We start from the raw sequence: 23878 nt of genomic DNA, 5'->3' as shown, positions 1-23878 counted from the left end.
CTTTTGGACTGTTGAAAAAAATCACCCGTCCATGCTACTCTAAAGCTTGGAATAGCTAGGACAATTTTTAATATAGCTCCGATTGCATTCGTCTGAAAGAAGAAAGTCATATATACTGTACCTAGGATGCCTTGAGGGGGAGTAAAACATGGACTAATTTTCTTTTTTGGGGCGAACTAACCTTTTAAACTTACTTTATTTAATTAGTTACCAAGGCAACACTTCATAAACATTATTTTTCATCTAATATTTATATTTGATTTCAGCTTATTTAAATGAACAAAAAACTATTTTCTAATAATGTTAGTTGTAGTTTTAATTAACAATAACAACCCTGACCCAACCAGCAAAGGTTGAAATCCTTGTTTTAGCACAATTACTGCATTTTACACAAGACGTGCTTTGCCTTAGGATGCATCAGGAGACATTAGTATTTACATTGGCTCATTTTAGACCATGTTTAAACCTGTTTTTAGTGCTGGCCGTTATTATAATTTGATATAGGCCTAGAGCTCTATAGGAAATAATTCAACACATTATTTTTGCAAAAGCAATAGCAGTTCACCACGTGGTAAACTTTCTCGTGTGACCATCTACCAACTTAAGGCACAATTTCTGACGGTCACCTGTTGAGTGTTGGTGGGCAGGTAGGATATGGCCGTCTGTAAGCTGCCCTGTGAAGCCAGCAGACTGGCGTACTGATTCATCTTCTCTGCCAGCAGTGCACCCATATCAGGAGAAACACCACCCTGAGCTTTCAGGACAGCTCTCTGCAGGACCACCACCTTCTCAACCAGCTCCTACAAACAACAACACCGTTACAACAATCCATTAGTTCATGATGGACTGCAGTCTTGGGCCAGTGAGCTGCTGGAGTCCTGTCTCACCTGCAGTGCCAGCGGGCTGCAGGAGTCCTGAGCTTTGGCCCAGTAGGCGATCAGCTGCTCTACCGTGCCTGCGCAGATGTAGCAGAGACAGGCCTGAGCCTGCAGTTCTGTGTCCTCAGCAGCCTCCAGCCTGGAGCCCAGCAGACCTGCAGGAAATAAATCAAACACTCATGCACATAACTACCCTTGAAAATATTAGAATGGAGTAATCAAAAATAGGGCTGGGCAATGCAGTAAGCAAATATATATAATAGGGGTGTAACAGTACAGGTATGCGAACCGAAAATTTTTGATTCGATACTTGTGTACTGAACAAATACAGCATTGTTTTAAGAACTGCACGTTCACAACTTAATTTAAAACTTCCAGTTTTATATATTGTTACTTTCTATAAGAAACAAAGCCTCATCTTTCAAACTGTGTCCATTTTTTCAGGAAATTCAAATGATAAATGCAGTTTTGGCAAGTTTTTGATGTGGAGTGTTTCTCTTTACTACTAGTTATAACACTAAATAAATGTGAATGAATGCCTCATGTAATCGCTCAGTCAGTGTTTTAACCACGGAAAAAAACATCAGTAAAACAGTTTGCAAACAAAATGTCACATAGCATTTCACATAGCAGGCAAGTCATCAGTGTCAACAGCTTGTTTGTTCGCTAGAGAAGAGCACTTTGCTAAATATATCCACTAAATTAGCCTACATATTAATTATATTTTACTAAAGCTGTTAGTGATGTCTTAATTATTTAATATATGTTTAAATGAATCTATCATGAAAACAAGTCACAGTAACATCCATTGTGTAAATAATTACATCTCAACAACAAATAGAAAATGTATTATTAGATTTATGTTAATGTAAAACTGCCTAAAAACTGTCCAATTTACATGTTTGCATACAATTTTTACTTAAGTGTTGAGTATTATATCTAATAAATAAATAAAAACTAAATTTAATAGTTTGGGCTCAGTTGTTAATTGTAACTTTTATTTATTACAGTAATGTGCATGAAATAGGGCTCCCTATCTAGGTTAAAACATTAGCTGAGGTTGATTTTTATCCATAAGATCATTAATTATAACTCAATGTATTTAAAGACAGAGCAACATTTTGATTTGTAAACCACTGTTTATTAAAAAGGCAAAAGAAGCAATTTTAATATAATATCTAATATATTGACAAGCATTCTGATTTCTTTATGAATTGTTTATGTTCACTTCTCTTTAACACTGGTCCTCGGCCATCGGGCAGTCATTATTACTGAGTCCTGGTATTATATAGTTATTCAATATATAGTAGCCAATAGGGCTGTGCAATTAATCAGAATACAGTTTCGATTTCTGCCTCCAACGATTATGAAAATACAATAATTGAGATAAAGCGATTATTTCGCCCCAAAATTGTCCAAATGCGGCGCTTAGTGACTATTCACGTAAATCCTCGTTGGTTATGTAATAAATGAATGCAAACACGTGTGCAACAGTAAATTGGATCCGTGCGGCTCTTAAAGTGACAGCGGGCTAATATTCCTGCTGCGACTGTGTGCTTAATATTAAATGTAAAAATTTTTAAGAAAAATTAAAAAATAAATCACACACTGCTCTTGACTGAAGGACTTTTTGAAGCTTTAATAAGTAACAAATGAAGTTTAATTCTTACAGTAAAGACTATGTTGTTTTATTTTATATTAGATTATTCATATTGATCACTAACTTTAAATAAATCCTTCATTTAAAGTTTAGGTCATATGGCCCACTCATAATCGTGATTACAATATTGACCAAAATAATCGTGATTATGATTTTTGTCATAATCGAGCTGCCCTAAATCACTGAGAACATTAAAATATTCAGTTTTCCTCCAGTATTAATTAAGATGTTAGTGTAGCCTGCAGAAGAGATTCTGTACACTCGACTCACCACAGAGTGAGGAGAACTCCTCTGGCTTTGCGTAAGTCATTACTGCAGCCAGCGCTTCCTTCCAGTTCTGCAGGTCACATGTCTCCAAAATGTCCAACCAGTCCTTCATCACCACAGCACTAATGAGCTACAATACATTGAGATCTGACATCAGAGCTACTAGAGTAAATGTCAAGACATGCAATTCAACACATCAACTACAAGTTCCATATGTTTTGGAAGTCTGCATAAAATAAAAAGGAAACTGGTTTGGTTCTTAGTCGGGTCCAAATGAAAACGAGACATATATAAGAGAAGGACAGATCTCTAATTTATAATAACACCTATAACAGAAGACACAGTAATGGCAACACATTCAAAGCATGTCTAGTGTGGCACTACATGACCTCACCTTAGAGATTTTGCTTTGAGTTCTGCTGAAGTATTTCTTCTGAGTCTCTGCCAGAAGCTCGGGACCTCCGGCAATAGCCAGGATGATGCCGTCAGCCATTCGGTTGTCATGCAGACAGAGGTTAACAGCAGCTTCGTAATCCCCAGTCAGCAGTGCCTGGGTGATCAGCCCATCAATGTCTGAAAGAAAAAGCAAGCATGAAGTCATTAGTAAACATTTAAATTCCTTTCGAAGAACGTGACCCCCAATTTTATTTGCTCCATCAACGTTCATTATATCAGTGAAGGTTATGTGATGAACATTCAAAAGGAAACTTGCCCTGGCTAACTTTGAGGTTAACGGTGTCTGAAGTAGGAGCTGGAGTAATGTCTGTGTTGGACGTCTCCTCAGCAGCAGGTTCTTCATCTTCAAAAGGAATCTCGTCTAGGTCAGGTGTCTCAGCGGCAGGCGGCTCTTCTTCTTCTTCCTCAACAGGGCTTTTCTTCTCAACCTTGATAAGAAAAATATATATGTAAATGACAGTGAAAAACATGAGCAATGCTTCCTCTTCCTGGTTAATTTCAACCACTTGACATTCCACACAATTCTAAAAATTTTGGATGTCATTTTAAAAGCAAAAAACAAAACACAAACACTAAAAAATAAAAACAAAATGTTTTGAACAATACACGCAAGGCTAACAAACCAACAACTGAACTGCCTAGTTGCAAACACTCAAAAGCAATAAGTACACCAAATAATCAGAGTAAGAAATTACTTCGGATTTAATTGCTTTCAATATTATTTACATGACATTTATGGGTTTAATTCACTATTCATATGTATCCCAACCCGGAACACAAAATATTCAATTTAAATAGGCCTCTTTGTATCCATAATTTCTCAGAAACACAACTAAAATGCCTCTATACTGGTGTTTCAAACTATTAAAGCGGTCATCGGACGCAAAATTAATTATTCCATGAAATGTGCGTTGGCAGTGTGTGTACACAACCACCCTATAATGATAAAAATCCACCCAGTGTTTTTTTTTTTAAATCTCGATAAATCATCTTCTTGTCTGTGTGACGTCACACAGACCCAGGCCCCTCCCACGATTGTTGATTGACACTGGCGTTTTACCTTAGACCCGCCCTGAGTGAGCTGTCATCAGTCCACCATTGTTTCGACACCAGAGCAGGAGAAGACAAGAATGTCTCCTAAGCGATTGATGTGTTTTGTTGTTGGATGTAATAATGAACATAGCAGTCGTCATTCACTCTTGACGCAGAGGTTTACGTTTGTTTTTGAAGGGAATGCGCCGATCCCCGATCTACCTAAATGCGACTATGTTCAAGCAAATCTTTCGTGATCCAGCTTCACCTACAGAAGATGTGAGTGTAAGGTTTTTTTAATGAATTTTGCAAATTGCCTTTCCTAACAATGTGCTCGTTAGCAAGCTTCACGAATGTGGCTAAAGTTTACAGCCTCTCAGAGAACTGCGCGTCACCCCACAGAAGAGAAACATGTGGAAAATGGGCATCCGATGACCCCTTTAATAAAATACATGGTTCATGTCTTGTAAAACTGTAAGCAAATCTCTGACTCGGAGATGCATAGAAGTGCATTTATTTTCCATTTCGCCATGTTTCCAAACTGCTTAAATGCATCACCAGAGATGGTTGCTCCACCGGAAGATCGAGTTACAACATTCTGAATAGGAATTAAGAGTTTAATAAAAAAATAAAAAAAATGAAACTACTTCTACCATCATTTAAACCACGTTCCAATCACCTGCGAGAAATGTGTTCTCACGATAATGATAAAAAAACATGTTAAGGTACTTAAAAAAAAAGTGTATTAAGCTAACGACCAGCTATGTGAAGCAACAAGATATCAACAGAAAAAAAATGACGATCTTGCAATGCCCAAATGGCTACATTTGTGACCTATGCTGGCAAAATGAGTCACAATTAGCTAATTTTTTTAAATTAGTTATTTTTTTACATTCTCTATTAAAAAATGATGTTGATTTGTTTTTTGGAATCAGACGAAAAATGACTGTGCTACACCTGTTTGAAGTGGATGGAGTCAGATTTAAAGTTTTCTGAAGGTTCCAAAGCAAAATCACCCAGCAACATTACATCTTTCCCCCCACTTCATTTCTTACTCAATACTAGATTAATAATCACAATATAGCTATTTTTTATTTTCTTTGTTGTTATAAATACAAACCGATGAAAAATAGAACAATAAGAAAGAAACAAGTGTATAGTGTATTACTTTTAAAAAGCATTCAAGTCAGAAAAACATAGTAAAATTTAAAAATCACTTTTGTTCATTACAAATAAATTGATTATTAAAACTGCAAAAGCAGTTCAATCAAGAGCAGCGAGTGATTCCCTCTTTTCTTTTATTGTTTGATTAACATTAAGCAGAGAAAAGGTACTCTTCTCAGAAAATGTACAAATAAAGATACTTTTAGATGTATAATCACTGTTTGGAGAATTGGGATCACTAGATAAGGACTTAACAAACTCATTTTTGCCTCAAATCCGTCATCTCACTTTTTTTTTGCCTGTAGCTCAAAATCAGCCTGTGCGCATTTCGACTCATTTTGCCATAATGGGTCACATTTGTTAGTCAACTACCAGCTGTTTTGGTAAAATCATGCTGGTTCTATGTTATGTACACCACAACTCCCAAGGTGGTAGAAAAAGTGCATGCATTTTACCGCAAGACTACACCAACTACATTTCAAGGCTTGGTTGAAGTTATTTGCAACAAAAATCTACCACAAAAAAAAGCTACCATTCCAGCATTCCTGTGTGAGACTTCAGAGAGTAGTTTATTACTCCCTCTATATTTTTCTCCCCCTGCCTTGTCAAGTTTCATTAATTCAATTCCAATAAAATTTGACACAGTTACGAGGTAATTCTATCACACAGGGATGCAGCAACAGGAGGCTCTAGCTGAGTCTATCGGGAGCATCGCTGGGCAAGGTACCTCCTCCAGTGTCGCTGCCTCTTTAGCCCTGGATTTATTTGGGTCACCACAACCAGAAACCTCTTCGACATGTAGCACAGGCCGGCAATCACTGGTATTCAGAAGATCAGTCTCAGAAACAGAACGCTGTGTCCTCAAATCAGATTCTGGTGCAGGTGTTTGGGAGTCAACTGGAGTTTGCAAGCTCATGGCTTCTTGAGGCAAGATATCTGGAGAAAGGCCAAGAGCGGCCCGCGGCTGAGAGCTACTACATGGTGGCATCACATCAGATGCTGGCTGTTGTATATCAACAGTAGGTTCTTGTACAGACTCAAGAGGTTCAGCTGGCAGCACTGGCCCAGAATGCACTGCACCAGATGCTTGTTGATTGACTGCCACAGATTGCTGAAACTCAACTGTTTGTGCACATGAAGGAAGAGACTCTTGTGGCACCATCGCAGCAGCAGATTGAGGAGGTAACAGTAGATCTGAAGATCCCAGATGCTGAGGTGCAAAGAGTGGCACAGACTGTGACTGCTCTTGAGCTGTGACCATCAGTTGACCAGAAGAATCAACCTGTGATGTGGGTGTGGATATAGGCGTCTGGTCAAAGGAGTAGGTAAGATCTATTGGTGGGGTGAAGTCCACTGAGGGCTGTGACTGAGGTTTCTGGGTTCTGGCACTGGGGACAATTGTGGGCTCAAGCAGAGGTTCGTTCACAGACTCTAGGTTTAGCTCAAGGTTTGGAGAACTTGGATATTTTGGCTCGAGCTGAGGCTGAGCCGACACAGCAATGGGTTCAGTTTCTGACTGAGTTTCAAGGACTGGTTCAGGCTTGGAAACAGGGTCAGGCACAGGGTTTGACACGGGAACAGGAGCGGGATAATGGTGAGGTATGGAAGAAGGTATGAGTGAAAGCTTCACACACACCACAGTCAGGATAAGATGGAATGCAAGTGGTGAAAAATTAAGCAAACAAGATTATTTAATTGAAGAAGTGACGCTTATATGACAAGCCAATAAAGTCCATGACTTTTGGCAGCCTCTACCACAGGTTTACAGATTCCTAAATGTTTTTGTCATAAAACAAATGTGTGCCCTGGAGCACAAAATCAGTCATAAGTAGCACAGGTATATTTGTAGCAATAACCAACAATACATTGTTGTTTCAAAAACAAGTCAAGTCACCTTTATTTATATAGCGCTTTTACAATACAGATTGTGTCAAAGCACTTAACAGTATCAAATTGGAGGATAGAGTGTCAGTAATGTATAATGATAAGATTAAACACTCAATTTTCAGTTAAAGGCATTTCATTATTGAATTCAGAGATGTCATTGTCTAGCTCGGTTTAGTTTAAATAGTATCTGTGCAATCAAATCGGCGATAATCGCTAGAAATTAAGTGTCCCCAACTGAGCAAGCCAGAGGCGACAGCGGCAAGGAACCAAAACTCCCTCTGTGACAGAATGGAGAAAAAAAAACAATTTACCCTTATGACTGGTTTTGTGGTCCATATTACAACCATTGCATTGCCCATAGAAATTGTGTGTGCTTAAACTCATCTGTGCTTGCAGATATATTCCTTGTGATATGCAATTACTGTAAATTACTGCTTTTCTGAAACAAGCCAGCCTCAATGATATATTCAGCCGACAAATGCTCCCTCTGAAAGGCGCAGCCTTCAAAATGAGACACGGCTATAGTATTGTTAAAGGTGCATTCAGTAGTTCTTTCAGTAGCATTATCAGGTCACTGAAGACGGCCTTTCTGTCTTCAGATAATTTTTGCTTCTTCAGCTGTACATATTGATTCTCCCGTTGTCTCCACTGGTACAATAATAATTACGGTGCACTGTCTAATTTTCACTCTTCACATCAGCAAACAACACTATCTACAGGAGGCTTTCCTGTAGCTCAAATAGTAGAGCATGGCGCTAGCAACGCCAAGATCATGGGTTCGATTCCCAGGGAAAGCAAGAGCTGATCAAATGTAAAAACTGTAACTTGAATGCAATGTAAGTCGCTTTGGATAAAAGCGTCTGCTAAATGCATAAATGTAAATGTAAATGTACAGAGGCGGAAGCCAATGAGCGTGAGGATTCTCATTTACATTTACCAGGTCACATTATTTCAACATTTTCGAACCCTTGTTAAAGAAAACTATGATGAGTACAGTCTTCATCTCATGTGATTGAACACCATTCAGATGACTCTTGAATTTATTTAAGGTATTTATTAGCACCAAACTACTGAATGCTCCTTCAAAGGGTTACTCCACCCAAAATGAAAATTGTGTCATTAATCACTTACCCCCCATGTCGTTTCAAACCTGTAAAAGCTTCGTTCATCTTCGGAACACAATTTAAGATATTTTGGATGAAAACCGAGAGGTTTGTAACTGTCCCATTGACTGCCAAGTAAATAACACTGTCGAGGCCCAGAAAAGTATGAAAAGAATCATCAATAGTCCATCTGCCATCAGTGGTTCAATCTGAATTTAATGAAGCGACGAGAACACTTTTTCTGCACAAAGACAACAAAAAAAATGACTTTATTCAACAATTCGTCTCCTCTGGTTCAGTGTAACGCTGGACGCAAGCAGCGTACGCTCTTCTGTGTCAGCCGCGCCACAAGGATACGTCTTCTACGTTTGTTTACGCTTTGATTTGAATGAAAACAGCGTATCCAGTATGCGGCTGACACACAAGAGCGTACACTGCTTGTGTGCAATTCTCCAAAATGGCGCTACGCAGAACCAGAGGAGACGAATTGTTGAATAAAGTCTTTTTTTTTGTTTTCTTTGCGCAGAAAAAGTGTTCTCGTCGCTTCATTAAATTCAGATTGAACCACTGATGGCAGATGGACTATTCTGACGATGTTTTTTTATACTTTTCTGGGCCTTGACAGTAGAGATCGACCAATATATCGATTTACCGATATTTTTCCTGATATTTAAGCATTTTACCATGATCAGATATCGGTTTTGTAATATCGGATTCACCGATAAACACCGCAATCGTGTGGGTGTTTTGAGAATTGCACATAGGATCGCCAGCGCGTCTGAGGGGAGACGAGACGACAACAACGGCGTGCACAGGTACTTGATTTGCTGTAGTTAGTAAACTTTATTTAACGTAACAGCCATTAATGCACAAATTAGATGAATTACATAAATGCCTGATATGCAGTTTACGCAGCTTGGCTCTAAGAAATAGAGACGAACTCACTGAGTCACGTAAAATAATCCGTCAGTCTGTCCCAATAAAGACGTAACTTTGCTTGAATTAAATAATATGCAGCCATGAATGAGCACATGTTAGAAATAAAAGTGCTGAATTTATTTCTCTCTCTGTTGTATATGCTCATTATTAGTCTCGTGAAGATGATTTCATATTGCTGTTCACTCAGCGGTTGATGCTCAGGAAATGCTCCAGCACGGCCACCGCATATTACTTTTAACAAGATTCACTTGTTTAAAACACGATAAATTATATTAAAATTTTCTATATAACCATTATTTTGCTAATACACATCTAAATAAATACATCTCTATGGAAATTAATGATGTATTATCTCCGCGAACAAACCTTTTTTTTTTTTTTTTTTTAAAGATGACTGAAAGGAGGAAAAACCAAAGTGAAGTATGGACTCACTTCATTTAGTTATTTATTTACTTTATAACAGTAAAAGAAATATTGGTTCTGAATATCGGTTATCGGGCACATAAACATGCAAATAATTGGTATAGGTAATAAAAAAAAATCAATATCGGTCGATCACTACTTGACAGTGTTATTTACTTGGCAGTCAATGGGACAGTCACAAGCCTCCCGGTTTTCATCCAAAATATCTTAAATTGTGTTCCGAAGACGAATTGAAGCTTTTACAGGTTTGGAACGACATGAGGGTAAGTGATTAATGACAAAATTTTCATTTTGGGGTGGAGTAACCCTTTAATGTCAGTTGCAGATTTTGACAGAACACCATATGTGACCCTGGACCACAAAACCAGTCTTAAGTCGCTGGGGCATATTTGTAGCAATAGCCAGAATTATCGATTTTTTTTTTATGCCAAAAATTATTAGGGCATTAAGTAAAGATCATGTTCCATGAAGATATTTTGTAAATTTCCTACCGTAAATATATCAAAACTTAATTTTTGATTTGTAATATGCATTGCTAAGAACTTAATTTGGACAACTTTAAAGGCAATTTTCTCAAAATTTAGATTTTTTTTTGCACCCTCAGATTCCAGATTTTCAAATTGTTGTATCTCGGCCAAAAGTTGTCCGATCCTAACAAACCATACATCAATGGAAAGCTTATTTATTCAGTTTTCAGGTCATGTACAAATCTCAATTTCGAAAAAACTGACCCTTATGACTGGTTTTGTGGTCCAGGGTCACATATAAGTATTTCCTATATTAAACTTCATGAATAGTTCAGCCATGAAACTCTACTCGCGTTCTAATTGGTTCATTCAATTCAATGTTCCCAGCCAATCGGATTCCTTATATAACCGTTTATATAAGTTTTTACTTATATAACCGGCACATATTCAATGAATGCCATGTCTGTGCTCTACGCACGTCCTCATGTTAGCCCACCGCCTCCCCAGCACCACCTGCCTAGATCTGCTATGGGCAGCAGCATGTTTACTTTTAATTTTATGACTTTGAGCATTTAGCAGAAGCAAGTCTACTTGCTCTGCAGCAGCGTAGCAGATCTAGTCCACCAAGAACAAACCTATGGACCTATTTACATTGATAAAGATTTTATAATTTATCCCAGAAGTTGTCATGACTGAATTATATTTATGTAATTCTTAGAAATGGCAAGGGTCGGCTAAACGTTTCCGTTTCTGACTGGCTGGCTACTAAGCAACTGCTAGGGGTCAGGGTGCAGGTTCAAGCTTTTATCAGTTTGCTGAGTCACAAAATGTTGTTCACAAGTTCCTAGGCTTCTACAATGAGTGTTTTAGAATTTAAAAAATGCATTTGCCAGAAATTTGCCAAATCATGCACTAAAAGATTTCAGTTAAAGAATTCAAGGGTTGATTTTGGAGGTAGTTGTTAGTACAACTATTATTTCCACTTTGTTTGGTTTATCAATTAGAAAAAGAATTGAGCAGCTGAAAGATTGTATTTATGCAATAAAAAAAAAGAGTTTCTTTTCACTTCCCCTTCCTTAGAGGAAAGCACATGAATCAAACTTTAAAAAAATGTTTGTTGCGGTCTTGTTTTGTGTAATGAATTAAAGCACGAGCATCTACTTGCTTGGCTTTCAAAAAGTCAAACAGGCTCAAACTGAATGCAGAGGTTGCCTGAACGAGTGACTGTTGCACTTACCACATCGGCCTCATCAGATTTGCAGTTCCTTTCTAATGCTGATGCAATCTGAAAACCACAAGCAAAACTTATCAAGACACAAAGAAGCAGATACAGATATTCACACTACAAACACTGTGAACACACAAAAATACCTTTAAAGCGAGCTCTTCCTTCTTGTATCCCAAAAGGTCCAAATATTTCCCCCGTGCATCTTCTTCAAAGTTCACCTGAGCACATAAATCTATTGGTTACAACTTCGGTAAAGATTTGATTACGTAATACAAGTACGACAGCTTATAAACTATTCCAGAGTCCCACCTTCAGAAAAGACCAAACGGTCTTCTCAAATTCACTCTGAGCAGCTTCAATCTTGGTTTGGCAGTACTCAAGGAAATTTCCTGCAGTGAGTGTCGCCTGGAGTTGGTTCGAGCGACCGAGGAAATCGGTTTCTGTCACAACCTGACTGATATGAACGACATGGGCAGCAGTCTGCTGGGGCTGTTGGGCCGCTGGCTTGACGTTGTCCAAAGTGACTAGTTTTCCACCAAACTGCTCACAAAAAGACAAAAGCTGATTAGAAACAAGCACACCATTTTTAAGGTGTCTATTAGATCTGTGGCCACTTACAGCAAAAGACGCTCCAACTGGTCTACGGATCCATTTGGGGGGTTTTTTGAGAGGTGTGACGGTGCTTTGGGTCGTGGCAGTCTGAGGCAGCTGTAAAGGCGGCAGCGTCTTGCCCGTTCCAAAAGGATCCATATTTCCAAATGAACTACTTAACTGTTGAGCCAAAGAACATCAGGAGCAACTGTGAGCAGATCAGTGTTCAAGCTTATGAGAATGTTAACGTGTATTGAAAAGGACATATTATGCTCTTTTTACAAGATGTAATATAAGATTTAGGAGACCCCCAGAATCTGTCTGTGAAGTTCAGCTCAAAATACCTCACAGATCTTTTATTATATCATTTTGAAAATGCCTATTCTGGGTGGAAGAAAAAAAAGGTTGTTTTTGTGCATATCTCTTTAAATGCAAATGAGCTGCTGCTCCCCGCCCCCTTTTCCAGAATAGGACTGTGCCTTTACAGCTCATTCCTCAGATACGGAGCTAAAAAAACAACTGTTTGGTTTTGATTATCATCTCATCACACTGAAATCATGTTTTAACAGTTTAAACTGATATACAGTTTTCTGAGCGCGCAGAAAGCATCTGTTACACGGCATGTGAGCACTAAACTAAGTGAGCTCTAAGTTCTCTTTCATGTCTTATTGCGCTTTAACTGTCAAATACACACAAGTTTATGTTAAAAACACACGAGTTACAAAAACAGTCGGTTATGTCTGTGAAGGTAAACAGCTGGCAAAGAAATCGCATGTTTATATTAGGTCTGTGTGGCAGCAGCATAATATACAGTAAATTTATTAAAATGAATCTAAATAGTGTTCTGTACTCGTCAGTGCAGCCAAAGACAGAGTAAGTGGCAGTAATATTATAACAAAACCCCTTTTCTACGTCACGGGGGGGGAAGTGAAATCTGACACGTTCGTTTTTTCATAAGCTTGCAGAGAAACACTTACCAAAAAAAATTTACTGGGTTAATCTTTTTCACGTTTTCTGAGTCCAGATTATAGCATTTAAACATGGAAAGAGTCAGATTTTCACAATATGTCACCCTTAAGAGTTAAGTTGTACCTGTTCGGCCTGTAAAGTACTGGCGTTGTCATTGCTCCCTCCCATAACGGAGTAGATGCTGATATGGCCATCAAAGGCAGCAGCAGACAGCACAGCTGGGTTTCTGGGACACCACTGGATGTCAAAACACCACTGAGTACTGGTGGGCAGCTCATACAGAACCTGATTGAAAAGACATCACAGTTTACACCCCATAACTTTTTCACCACAGTATTCATCACATGACTAAACTCTCACCTCAGCCGTGTTGGGGTTCCAGCACAGGATCCGGTTATCTTTCCCGCAGCTCAGGAGCAGCTCTGGATCTGCTTCACTCCAGGCTATGGCCAAAACACCCCTGAAAGCACACATACAGACCGATAAGGATAAAGAAAGACTCAAGGAGGGTAAGAGTATCTGCTGATGTTTATATCTACCTTGTGTGGCTCTCCAGCACTTTGAGAGGGGAGGTGGCAAAGCGCAGGTCCCACATTTGGATGACAGGCATTCGGTCGTCTTCAGACGCCAGAACCAGCTGAGTGGCCACCTCCGGGTTCCAGGCCAGACCAGAGCAATGCATCTGAACCACAACACAAACTCGATCACAAACTCTAACATCAGACAGTAATAACAACAAAATACTACTTCAATACACAAGCATGCCCTAGCAGAAATATAGTAATAACTAGGGCTGTCAAGCGATTAAAAGTTTTTATGTAATTAATTACACAATGGCGATTAGCGAAAATTAATTGCGAATTAATCACACATCAAATTTGCCTGAAAAATGACCTATTATTGTGCTGAATGAGAAAAGCATCAATCAAAGACATTACAAAAAGTAGCTTTAGTAAGAAATATTTCATTTGATTCAACAAAGAATTTATCATTACAAAAACTTATAGGCAAGTTAACCTTTGAGAAATGAGAAATGTCACAGTATTTTTTTTTTTTCATACAATGAAAGTCAGTGGCAACCAACAGTTTGGTTACCAACGTTCTTCAAAATATCTGCTTTTATGTTTTGAAAAAAGTCAAACAAATCTGAAACTACATGCTGGGATGAACTATTGCTTTAATAGTTTTTTATTAATATGGAAATATGATTTAAAAAAGAAATGAAATTATACTTTAAATAAGAAATTAAAACTGCCAGTAGGTGGTGGTAAATGCCTTGAGTAAATCGTTCATTCATTCATTCGATTCATTCAAACAAACAACTGATTCATTCAGGAATGAAGTAAATGGCTCTCTATATGAATGGGCCACTGAATCATTGGTTCACCCGATTCATTCAAAACACCGATCCATTAAGAAACCATCGCTGTGTGCTGCTCGGAATTTCATAACAGTTCTGCTGTGGCTTCATAGTTGAAAATTGAGCTAAATCAGACAATACTGTGCCATCAATCAATTGTATAAAATGTAATCAATTGTATAACCTGTGCTGGTCTGTGAATTACCCGCAATTTTTAATGCATTATTTTTCTTAACTAATTAATTAATTTCACACATTATATAGACAGCCCTAGTAATAACATGATACTTTGTCTTTAGTTAAATACACAAAATTGTTATGCATTATTAAAGTTAACCGTTATTATTAGCAAAAGTTTAGTAAAATCAAGGCAAAAAGGAATAACTGCACAAACCCTGTTGCTGTGGTCGCTGACTTTGATGATCAGGTCGTTCTTTCTCAGATCCCAGACTGAAGCTTTTCCGCTGGGACTGGCCGAGGCCAGGATGTGCTGCACCTGTTTGTTCCACGCAACACAGCTGATGTCCTCTAGGGGCTAAAAGCAACAACAAAGTCAACATTAGACAAGGGTGATGGGCGATTGCTTACTGTCCCAGGACAGTCCCAAGTCACATGGGCTCCTTTTTCTATGTCTATGGAATTTGTGGGGCAGTTTTTCCATCCACCAGGAAAAAATCTGATTGCTTAAAAGCAAAGTTGTTCTCAACCTTTTTCCTCCAAGGACCCCCACTGTCCACAACAATATTCAAATTTGTTTTAGTAAAGTTTCAGCTTATTTCAATTCATCTTGTGCCCCGCTTGAGAGATGCTGCTCAAACTACAACCAATAGCATAGTGATGATGGCTTCCCATGAAAACCCTACTAATGACATTCATAAGAACACAACAATGCATCATCTCAACGTTTATCAGAAATCAAGAACAAAACTAGACCTCCTTCTTGAGTGCACATTAGATCTGCACCTGTGTTTTAGGTCCTGGCGTCATTGGGGAGTTTAAGTTGTCCAAATCCCAAATGTAGATTTCTGACTCATTTCCCCCGGAGGCCACAAGGTTTGACTAAAGAAACAAAAGAAAAAAGGAGTCATGTACACTGATCATAACTCCACTTACCTGACATGGAAAAATAATAATTCTTGCACAAGCTGACCAAAGAATAAGAACTTGGTTTGGTTAATTACCTGAAACGAGTTGACATCGAGAGCTCTTACTGGTCCCGTATGTTTCTCGCTCTGGGCAATAATCACTTCACTGTCTCCAGCAATGATTTTGGAGGCGTCATAGAGGATAATGTTGCCATTCTCTCCTCCAGCGATGAGGACACCCGATGGCAAACTCTGGTCTTCAATGCCACGTGGACCCCAGACTAGTTTGTGGTATCTAGAGACAGAACAGAAAGGTTACTACTGGGGTTCAAAATTAACCCTTAAGTACAAGATGAGAGCAAAATTTGCTTTTGTAAATGAATAAAACAAAGTTATTCACCAAACTGCAAAATACATTGCAACCTTAAAGGGTTTATATTGATTTATTTGAACATTTAGGAATGATATTCCCTTGCTAATATAACAAAAAGCTATAGGAAACATCTGCCGTGATTTGTTTTGCAGTTTATCTAAGATGCACCTTTTTTGTCCTCAGAAGCATTAAGCCACCAAAATGAATGTATATTACGACCTGCCAGATTTTCATTTTATGGACCCTGATTTCTGAATAGCTTTATAAGAACAGCTCATACAAAATTTTTTAATTCAATCATCATTAACCCATTATCATTTTCAACTTTATTGCTTCCATGTAAAACAAAACATTTCACAGAAACTCAAGAGGAAGAAATGAAAGTGAATGGGGCCGACTATAAAAGATATACTCCACTGTTTTCAATGGTGAGATTTGTTTGGTGGTCATTCGGAGGACAGAACTGTAAATCACTAGCAGATAATGCGAGCAAAACACAGTACCTGTGTGGAGAGGAGAACGAACCACATGACTTCATGGCTAAAGCAGGATCAGAGAGATCCAGTTCAAAGATCTCCAGAGATGCATTGGTGCTGAAGGTGGCATCGAGCTGCTGGGCCGACGTTCCTGAACACACATTCATCAATGAGACACATCAGACAAAACAGACCTCATGTTTAATACTTGACAGGAATGAAAATGAGGCTGTGAGGGACTGAAGCGTTCAGTGGACTGTACTGTTGATTAACAACGACATACTGACTGTTCAGCTGACTAAATATCTTTCTGAAAAAAAAAAGTGTACATTCAGTTGACAAAAGAACATAAAGCAGTTTTGAAGTTGTTAAAGTCACAATCTGGGACCTTTATACAGCATGTGCCATCGTAAATACTGTAAGTCTGTCCCTTACAGCCTGACTTAAGGTCTATAATTAGACTTTTTCCCAGACTTTTGACCAATGACTTTTCCAGTTTGCTTGTGATTACAGTTAAGGGATTTTTAAGAATGAAATGCAAACTTATTCACTATTGAATCATTTAGACTGATTTGCCAAGCGGTTCCACAAACTCACTGAAAAGAACTGACCACAAAAAAACAACAACAAAAAAAAACAGTTGTCAATATAACTTGTGTGCAAGTTTTACTACACATAAGAGCGATATCATAAAAATGTTAAAATAAAAAAAAAAAAAAACTTTCACTATTAATAAACATGAAAGCATTATACTAAATTACAGATTATTCATTATTAATCATATTCATATCCGACTGTTCATTAACTACTAATCTGTTAAAAACATTGGCGTTCACTTTCCCTGATTAGTTAGCGCAAGTGAAATGTCTCATGCCAACTGCGCTGTGTATAATAGCAAGAGTTTGGAAATGAATTCAGTGAGTGATAGCGGTTACCTGCAGCCAGGTAGATGGGGTGTTGCTGTGCTGGACTCCAGGCCTGGATGGCCGTTCGGTTAATTTCTTTTAGCTTCATCCTATGATTAAAAAAAATGATATGCATTGACCATGCTATGATTCTTTAGAAAATGTCACATTGACAGTCAACATGCAAACTGTTTAGGTAAGTCAAAGTAATAAGGTTTGATGTATAACTCAATGGAAAGATCTACCAATTGACACTTGGAAGTTTATTTGGGAGTATCTCCTAAATATAATCTAATTAATTATACATGAGTTATTTGGTAACACTTTATTTGAAGGTGTCCTTGTTACACAAGTTACACGTCAAGTCAAGTTTATTTATATAGCGCTTTAACAATACAGATTATGTCAAAGCACTTAACAGTATCAAATTAGAGGATAGAGTGTCAGTAATGTATAATGATAAGATTAAACACTCAATTCTTACTTACTTACTATTATAAAAACAATAAATTATGCATAATTACATGCAAGCAGCCGTAAGCCAAACCCTAATCATATAGTAAGTACATATTGTTAATTAATATTACTCAGTAATTAAATGTATAATTACACTGTAACAAGGACATCTTAAAATAAAGTGTAACCGATTATTCGTATGACAGTACAAACAGCAGCTGGGACCTTCATTGCAAACAATAAATAATATCTTGCTGAAAATTAATTTTAGGCATAATACCTAGTTTACAGTTTGCAATACATTGGACAATGAATGTTTAGGATAACTTAAATCAGAAATTCTAAATAAAGCACTGTTATACATAAAAAGAGACAAGATGTTCACAACAGACATGTTTTAGTGAATGAAATGTGAAATCTGTAGACGTAATGTCTATTTAAACAGATAATACTGTAGCAGAGAGGCTAATGCAGCGATCCACAGAGGGATTGTGTTAGTTTTAAAGTGTTTACCTTCTCTCGTCGCGCTTCCAGCGGTCACACACACACTCATCCACACACAAACACGAGCGTTAGAGTGAATTAGCAGGATAACTTTATGAGATCCGTAGGTTTGTGTGAGGTTTGTCTGCAGATGGACAGAGCTCCACGTCCCCACTGCTGTCCATCAACGTGGCACAACAAGCCCCGCCCACCGAGGTGACGACTTCCGGCAGCGACTCCCTCCCCCCTCGGGCGACGAATTCCGGCGGAAGAGCTCTGTGTTTGTTGTGTAAGTGTGTGTTTTGGTTTTTGTGGCACCTGTGTGTGTTTGCACTTCTCAAATCTCAGTTAGTGATGTTTATCAGCTTTAAATATCAGGTTAGCGATTTCTAAGAATATTTGCGCACTTAATTTTCATGGCATGAAATCATATTCATATCATGGACGCAGTGCATATTTCTTAACAGTCAGTATTATATCAGTAATCAAATGTTAACACCATAATACTGAGTGATTAGCATAACCATTTACCGTGGTTATTTGAACGATACTCGTGCTTTAAAGGTGGCATTATAGTACATGTCTGAACATATTGTTATGTGTTGTTGTTGTTGTTGTTGTTGTAGCGCAATGCAGAAGTGGCCGTATGCAAAAAACTAACATAAAAAGTTTTTGAATAAGTTGCTTCAGTGCCTTCAGAAATACTATTTCAAGAATGTTTAGCTTTAGATGTATATTTAAAGGAATAGTTCACCCAAAAATAAAAATTTACTAAGTATTTACTCACCCTCAGGCCATCCAAGATGTAGATGTAGATTGTTTCTTCATCAGATTTGGAGAAGTGTAGCATTACATCACTTGCTCAGCAGTGAATGGGTGCCGTCAGAATCAGAGTACAAACACTGATAAAAACATCACAATAATCCGCGCGACTTGAAAAGCTGTGCGTTTGTAATAAACAAATCATAATGATGAATTTGTTTCTAACAAACATTCAGCTTTTCATTTCAGCTGTTAATTGATGGACTGGATCGGTGTGGATGATTAGAGCAGTGATTCTCACGTTTTGACTACAAGACAATATTCAAAAGCCCTCTCATCTAAAGCTCATTTAAAAATGAATAAACTCAAAAATATGATGTTAGTTTATTGCTGTACAGCTTTTTTGTTTAACATTTTAATTGAGATTGCTTTAATAAAACCGAATGTATTAATTTAAAATTATTTCAATGACTTACTGAGGCCCCCTATAGTGGGCCCCTGTCCACTTGTTGAGAAACCACTGCACTAGAAGACACAGTCCCTGAATTACCAGAACATTGCACGAATTGAATTGTATCAAGCAAAAACACACATTTTTAATTATATTGTTGTTTGCATAATTCTGTTCAGTAATCAGCCAGCATTTAGCAGTGGAGTTCATCCAGTGGAGAGACTAAATCAATATAATATGACTATACCTCAAGGTACCTTGCGAGGATGCAAGCCGTTTCTGTGAGAAAGCGTTTAGAAAATCCTCCCTGACAATATATGAGGACTATAGACACTTTCTGTATCAAAAGAGAATGTGTTATATTTGAAATCTGTGAAATTTGCCTTTTCAATTTGACAGAATTGTCATGTGACTTGACATTATTTAAATAACTTATTTTGAGATTTCTCCTTGGTTGTGTACCATTTCTATGTCGAGTATATGTGACATATTATACCTTCAGAGACTAAAACAAAATTGTTTCTTCTTTCAGAGTAGGCTACAAATCCTGGACCAGAAAGTGCCAAACTGCATCAGTTTATTCACTGGTGATAAATAGACAGTAGACAGTAGTAGGGTTGAGTGGGGGGAGATGAGACACCTGTGCATCTGAGCATTGATTTGTCATGTGACACCAAACAGTCTGGAAGTGCACAGCATATCCAGCTGTCTGTAAATGAGAGAAACACAAGAGAAAAGTGGTAAGATTGTTTTCATATTTGTTTTACTTGAAAAATTATTTTATTTTTCCATGTCGAAGCATATTTGTTGAGCTCTAAAATCATACAGTGCAGTCCAGAAGTCTAAGACCCTAGTTTAAAAAATGAATATATGAAGGCAGTATTTTAATTTAATGTAATAAAAATGTATTAAATAAGAAGAAATTAAAGATTTTTTAATGTTTTGATGTATAAGACTCTTATGTTCACCAAGGCTGCATTTATTGGATGTAAAATACAAAAATATTGTGAAATATTATTACAATTTAAAGTAACTGCTTTTTATGTGAATATATTGTAACATTTTTTTTTATTATTAATTCTGTGATTAAAGCTGATTTTTCAGCATCATTGCTCCAGTCTTCAGAGTCACATGATCCTTCAGAAATCATTCTAATACGCTGATTTGCTGCTCAAGAAACATTTATTATTATTATTAATGTTGAAAATAACATTAATAATATTTTTAAATAATATATATTTAATTAATATTTTTATTATTAATGTTGAAAAAAAGTTTGTTGCTTAATACAGTTTTTAAGGATTCTCTGTATATATTCTCTGTCATATATTTGAAATCTTTTGTAGCAATATAAATGTCTTTACTGTCAATTTTAAGCAATTTAATGCATCCTTGCTGAATGAAAGCATTATTTCATTTCAAAAGATATGTCATAAGCAGCACAGGTATATTTGTAGCAATAGCCAACAATACATTGTATGGGTCAAAATTATCCATTTTTCTTTTATGCCAAAAATCATTAGGATATTAAGTAAAGATCATATTCCATGAAGATATTTTGTAAATTTCCTACCATAAATATATCAAAACTTAATTTTTGATTAGTAATATGCATTGCTAAGAACTTCATTTGGACAACTTTAAAGGCAATTTTCTCAATATTTAGATATTTTTTGCACCCTCAGATTCCAGATTTTCAAATAGTCGTATCTCGGCCAAATATTGTCCGATCCTAACAAACCATACATCAATGGAAAGCTTATTTATTCAGATTTCAGATGACTAATAAAAGTATAAAGTTTTAAAAAATTGACCCTTATGACGTGTGTGTGTGTGTGTGTGTGTAATTCTTCACAGCTTGTGCTGTTGTCAAACACCACAGGAAAGCGATCATGCCACGGAACTATATTCGTAAAACGGACTGGGGCTCAGTAACCTATGAGGAGCTGGAGAAAGCGTTTGTTGAAGTGAAGCGTGGGAAATCTATCAGAACCGTGGCAAAAGAAAGAAAGATCGGCAGGTCCACCCTGCAGCGCTACATGAAGAAGGCAGAAGAGAAAAGAGAGAAAACCGTGGGCTACAGAGGAACGGCTGAAGCCAGGAGGATCTTGTCTGAGGAGTTAGAGGAGGAGCTTGCAGAAAACATCCGCATGCTGGCTGAAGGCGTGCACAGCCTCACGCCAAAGAGATGCAGAGAAATCGCTTTTGAATTTGCACAGAAGAACAACATTCCCGTCCCCAACAACTGGGGAGAGCAGAGGTTAGCGGGTAGGTTTTGTTGTGACACTTTGATTCAGTAATTCAGCTGACAGCTTTTGTGTTGCTAACTTGATTTTTTTTTAAATTCCTGTAGGTCGAGATTGGCTCAGTAGTTTCATAGCCCGCCACAATCTCTACAGCCACATAACTGAAGCAACATCTTTGGGAAGCTACGGACAGGTGACAGAGCTACTGAAGCATATTCGACTGAATCACTTGATAGGAAATCAGAATCGGCTGTAATGGAAATGCACTGGTCAAAATGTGTGGGAGTTTTAGAGCTGACATATTTACGTTTCTGCATTTTTAGGTCATCAGTTTCAGTCTCATTAACCAGGACGAAGTCAAGAAAGAAATCAAAGAGGAGCGTGATGTTCCTGTCCCCATTCATCAGACTTCAGAGGAGGACAGCGCTCAAATTTGTGATTCAGACCGAGACCTGTTAGATACTGATTTATTTCTGACATGATGTTATGAGGAAGCACAATGTAAAAAAAAAAAAAACACATTTTGTTGCTTAATTGTGTTTCCTGTTTGTTTAGGAATATCTTTAACAAAATAAGTACTTTAAAATTATTTGAAATGAGGCCACACATTATTATTCAAAATTCTGTTCATGCTGTTACTTATATAAATCATTCATAATCATGTTATTTCTCAAGATGATGCAACAAAATTGTGTATTCATGTATTTATTTATTTGTATATTCCTGTAGCTCAACGAGTAGAGCATGGCACTTGCAACGCCAAGGTTATGGATAAACCTTCAACCCCATAATGATTGTTTCTTTAGATCTGTTTTATATCTAAGGGGGAAAAACACTTTCAAAAGTTATACTGTACATAAAATTGTGTTAGAAGATATTAAATATGGTGCTTTCAGAAAGTATTCAGACCCCTTCATTTTATCACAATTTATTTTTTTTTTTTTCACATAAATATACACTTCATACTCCTTAATGACACATCAAAAACCAGGTTTATGATAACCTTTCAATTTTATTAATACATTTAAAAAGAGCGAGAGAGAGAAACTTCTATGGGCTGAACCAATTATGAAACCTGGGTGATGTTACATGCAAGCTTTGATTACTACATCTACAACTATTTCAAATTACATTTTACTAATTTCAAAACAATGAAGTATTTTCTCAAACTTCTGAAGAAGTACACTGTTTAATTATTTGTTTATTGCTGGGGTCAAATTGCAACTTAGAGTAATTGAATGATGCCTAATTCGTGATAAACTGAGCTGAAGCTTCAATAACACTTCTACTGGATTTTAAAGGAATTTTTTATTAAATAAATTGCTGAAAATGTCACCCGTAGGACATCCCAGATGTAGATGCATTTGTTTCCTCATCAGATTTGGAGAAATGTAGCATTGCATCAGTGTCTCAGCAGTGAATGGGTGCCGTCAGAATGAGAGTCCAAACAGCTGATAACAACATCACAATAATCCACACCACTCCAGTCCATCAGTTAATGTCTCGAAAAGCTTTGTATTTATAATAAACAAATCCATCATCAACACGTTTTTAACTGTTAAACCATTGTTTCTGACTAAATATGAGTCCTCTATCCATAATATTTCATAATAAAGCCATCTCATCTGAATCAGGAGTGAAATCTGCACAGATCCAAAACAGTTCTAAACAAACACATTGGTGAGTTTTGATATGAGAGAACAACAGGGGATGACTTTATCACTGGTGGACGCATTATTATGGATTATAAGAAGCCACAGTCTAACAATGCATACACGCAGCTTTTCTCTTCTCCAGATGTTAACTGATGGACTGGAGTGCTGTGGATTATTGTGATGTTTTTATCAGCTGTTTGGACTCTCATTCTGACGGCACCCATTCACTGCAGAGACACTGATGCAATGCTACATTTCTCCAAATCTGATGAAGAAACAAACTCATCTACATCTTGGATGGCCTGAGGCGAGTAAATTTTCCTTTTTGGGTGAACTATTCCTTTAATGATGCAGATTAATTTTGGGAAATAATAGGTTCAGTTCTAATTTACCATTGTTAATTTTACTCCAACACCATTGTGGTAGGCCTATCTGGAAACACAAAGTCAGGTCGCCCTCCTCAACAGAACATGAGGGTTGTATTGTCATGTTGTATTGCTCTGTATTGACGCCTAAGCGGCGCTGTTTCTTAGTTTTTTGTCCTCGCGGTGGGAGTGTTCCG

General features: G+C 37.4%; 2 protein-coding genes across 10 annotated transcripts in view; one reads left to right on the top strand and one right to left on the bottom strand.

The window, feature by feature from the left end:
* Positions 1–18372, bottom strand: part of sec31a (SEC31 homolog A, COPII coat complex component) — a 29593-nt gene extending 11221 nt beyond the window's left edge. For 5 of the 6 annotated variants that reach the window (XM_058789833.1, XM_058789834.1, XM_058789835.1 and 2 more), the window contains exons 1-18: positions 18233–18372; positions 17294–17373; positions 16386–16509; positions 15606–15804; positions 15388–15483; positions 14819–14959; positions 13604–13746; positions 13425–13524; positions 13188–13349; positions 12123–12275; positions 11814–12044; positions 11648–11722; positions 11514–11561; positions 3518–3689; positions 3200–3378; positions 2809–2935; positions 888–1033; positions 627–800 (exon numbers count right to left, since the gene is read on the bottom strand). In XM_058789833.1, coding sequence (XP_058645816.1) covers positions 627–800; positions 888–1033; positions 2809–2935; positions 3200–3378; positions 3518–3689; positions 11514–11561; positions 11648–11722; positions 11814–12044; positions 12123–12275; positions 13188–13349; positions 13425–13524; positions 13604–13746; positions 14819–14959; positions 15388–15483; positions 15606–15804; positions 16386–16509; positions 17294–17372 — 2349 coding nt within the window. In that variant the 5' untranslated portion in view covers position 17373; positions 18233–18372. Of the gene's footprint in view, positions 1–626; positions 801–887; positions 1034–2808; positions 2936–3199; positions 3379–3517; positions 3690–6184; positions 7082–11513; positions 11562–11647; positions 11723–11813; positions 12045–12122; positions 12276–13187; positions 13350–13424; positions 13525–13603; positions 13747–14818; positions 14960–15387; positions 15484–15605; positions 15805–16385; positions 16510–17293; positions 17374–18232 lie in introns of all 6 variants that reach the window. The other variant, XM_058789838.1, reaches the window with a different exon arrangement.
* Positions 18356–22552, top strand: zgc:113274 (uncharacterized protein LOC552925 homolog). 4 transcript variants are annotated; one of them, XM_058789865.1, is made up of 5 exons: positions 18356–18491; positions 19953–20155; positions 21273–21683; positions 21769–21854; positions 21985–22552. In XM_058789865.1, the coding sequence occupies exons 2-5, from the start codon at positions 20131–20133 to the stop codon at positions 22141–22143; spliced, it is 681 nt and encodes a 226-aa protein (XP_058645848.1). In that variant the 5' UTR covers positions 18356–18491; positions 19953–20130; the 3' UTR covers positions 22144–22552. The 4 variants fall into 4 exon arrangements, with proteins under 4 accessions (XP_058645848.1, XP_058645850.1, XP_058645847.1 ...); XM_058789867.1 differs by having other exon boundaries at positions 18377–18491; positions 19948–20155; positions 21298–21683; XM_058789864.1 differs by having other exon boundaries at positions 18377–18491; positions 19948–20155.
* Positions 22553–23878: the final 1326 nt, after the last annotated feature.

This window comes from Onychostoma macrolepis, chromosome 10 (genome assembly GCF_012432095.1).
Source record: "Onychostoma macrolepis isolate SWU-2019 chromosome 10, ASM1243209v1, whole genome shotgun sequence".
Lineage (NCBI taxonomy): Eukaryota > Metazoa > Chordata > Actinopteri > Cypriniformes > Cyprinidae > Onychostoma > Onychostoma macrolepis.
The sequence above is the reverse complement of the archived record's forward strand: the minus strand, read 5'-3'. Positions and strand labels throughout refer to the sequence as shown.